Raw genomic sequence first — 2,766 nt, 5'->3', positions numbered from 1 at the left:
GGTTCTGGAGCGTCCCCCGGGCCTGGTGGGGGAGAACACGCGGTCACCCAGGTCCGAGCGCCCCCCGGGATCCTGGAGACGCAGAGCTTTGGTAGCTGTCGGGAGCTAAAGATCACGCTGGTGTCACGTTGAGTCCGCCCACGGTCCAAGCACCCCCACTTTTGTCAAAGGCCCCTCAGGCCGGCTGCCCCTCTGTGTGTGCTCTGGGCGGAGTCCTCCCACTGCCCCGGCGGCAGGAGGGCAGCACCTAGGCTGGCCACTCAGGGTGCTCCCTCCTCCTGGCCACAGGGATGGCACTTACCCCAAAACTCTGACCACAGAATTCAACCCCAGTGCTCACCCTGGAACAGCCTGGAGACATGTATCCTTTTACCTCGTGGGGTTTGCTAAACAGAGTGAAGCCAACACAGGAAACTACAGCTCAGCAGCAGCGAAGGCGGATTTCTGATGACGGCTGTGCTCCTGGGCCCACTATACCCGAACCCTTGAACTTCCCAGTCACTAAATAAGCACCTTGTTTGAGCCCGTGGGAGCAGTGTTCTAAAGAGGCCTTTCAAACCCGTACCCAGTGCCTCCCTGTAGTCACATGCACCCCTTTTCCAGGGTCCCCAATACAAGGGCATTGAACTTTGCTTGACACTCTCAAGGACACACATCAGCAGCTGACCACAACAGCTTGGGGTAGGAGGGCTTTAAATGTTAGACCTGCAATGTATATTAATCATGTTTTAAATTTTCTGTATTTTATGATTCTTTGACATCCCGAGGTCTTGCTATTCCTGGAGAGGCTGCCCGTCCTGTGGTGTAGATAATCCCTAGGGATCCTAAACTTGCCCCTGAACAGGCCTTTTGTATGCAAACCAGCAATCCAAAGCTGCATCCCCAACCACTTCCTTTAACTCACCCATCAAGCCAATATTTCCCCTGCCCTAAATCACCCCAGAGCCAGGTACCAGACAGACAGACCCCACCCCTATGCCACAGAGCCCACTGAAACGACTCAATCCCAAACCTGCTTCAAGTTACCTCTCCTGGTTTGCCCCTTCCTTCCGTGGAAACCATAGTACATTTCCGGGCCATGATTTCCTCTCGCTCCCTCTGCCTCTTGACCAACCCCTGGTGCCTCCCCAGGTGGCCTTGGGTGGCAGGGCATGACCCTTGTTTTGGGGACTGCGATATGTAATAAAACTGTCTTCAATTTTATTAATCTGTCTGTGTTGTCACCCAGTCACCTCTATAAATCAATCCAAACAGTTTTCCAATTTTAAATTTTTCACACTTTCTTTTTAAATGTTTTTATTGATTTCAGAGAGAGAGGAAAAGATAAATAGAAACATCAATGATGAGAGAGAATCATTGATCAGCTGCCTCCTGCACGCCCCCCCCCGACCCCCACTGGGGATTGAGCCCACATCCGGGGCCTGTGCCCTGACCAGGAATCGAACTCTGACCTCCTGGTTCATGGTTCTATGCTCAGCCGCTGAGCCCTGCCAGACGAACTCCTCTCTATTCAAGCATTCCGTCCCCTAGGGATCGGCCAAGCTCCAGACTGTCACCCGAGGAGTAATGAAAGCTTCCTTTTGTTGAATATGTGCTCTGCGAGGCCTAGTGTTAGCTTCGCCTGCATTATTCTTACTTGATTCTCACAATGGCTCTGGGAGGTATGTGCGAGTCTATCTCCGTCCTAGAGAGAAAGATGCTGAGGGTCAGAGCAGTTAGCCATGACTCCAGGCCTGGCGTCCTGGTAGCAGGGAAGTGGCCGGCACCAGCCTGGAGGGGGCTTGCAGCCCTGCGGTGGCCACTCCCTTCTCCATGGCCCAGCTGCTGGGAACCTCAGCGTGCTCTCCAGCAGCAAACAGGCTCAGAGCCTCACGTCACAGGAGCTGCCGGGCAGCTGGTCACGAGGGGCGGTCTCCTGTTGCCTTGCATAGTCATTAGTGACCCCCATACAACAAAGGTCTCTGCGAGCTTGTTTCGGAGGCAGTGAGCACAGTAAGACCAGGAGGTCCTGCAGACCACATTTTTTAAAGTGTTTGTTGTTGTCTAGTTAGAGACTATTCAGTGGAGAGCGCCTGCCAGGGCAGCAGGGGCTCCTGGAGTGATGGCCACCACACGTCCCAGCCCGGGCAGCACTCAGCATCGCCGGCTTCCCCCAGCCCTGCCTCTGGGCAGCATCGCCCCCAGCTGGGAAGGAACCTGTACAGTCCTTCAAGCCACAGAGGATCATGGGAGAATGTAAAAAACACTTCTTTTTATCCTGAGAAAGAACAAAGTAGGTGGGATCTCAATACCAGATATCAAGCTGTATTACAAAGCCACTGTTCTCAAAACTGCCTGGTACTGGCACAAGATCAGACATATAGATCAATGGAATAGAATAGAGAGCCCAGAAATCAGCCCCAACCAATACGCTCAATTAATATTTGACAAAGGTGGCAAGAACATACAATGGAGTCAAGATAGTCTCTTTAATAAATGGTATTGGGAAAATTGGACAAATGCATACAAAAAAATGAAACTAGAGCACCAAAGTACAACATATACAAGAATAAACTCAAAATGGATAAAAGACTTAAATGTAAGTCATGAAACAATAAAAATCCTAGAAGAAACCATAAAAATACTAGAAGAAACCATAGACAACAAAATCTCAGACATCTCTCGTAGCAATATGTTTATGGATACATCTCCTAGAGCAAACAAAACTAAGGAGAAAATAAACAAATGGGACTACATCAAAATAAAAAGCTTCTGCACAGCAAAAGA

At 50.4% G+C, this 2,766-nt stretch overlaps 1 protein-coding gene across 1 annotated transcript in view; it reads right to left on the bottom strand.

Annotated features, from left to right (window-relative positions):
- BAIAP2L2 (BAI1 associated protein 2 like 2) overlaps positions 1-2,766 on the bottom strand; it is a 21,389-nt gene that overhangs the window by 3,613 nt on the left and 15,010 nt on the right. The window contains exon 8 of the mRNA XM_006757440.2: positions 2-22. Coding sequence (XP_006757503.1) covers positions 2-22 — 21 coding nt within the window. The remainder of the gene's footprint in view (position 1; positions 23-2,766) is intronic.

Source organism: Myotis davidii, unplaced genomic scaffold (genome assembly GCF_000327345.1).
Source record: "Myotis davidii unplaced genomic scaffold, ASM32734v1 scaffold514, whole genome shotgun sequence".
In the NCBI taxonomy this organism is placed as follows: Eukaryota; Metazoa; Chordata; class Mammalia; order Chiroptera; family Vespertilionidae; genus Myotis; species Myotis davidii.
The sequence above is the reverse complement of the archived record's forward strand: the minus strand, read 5'-3'. Positions and strand labels throughout refer to the sequence as shown.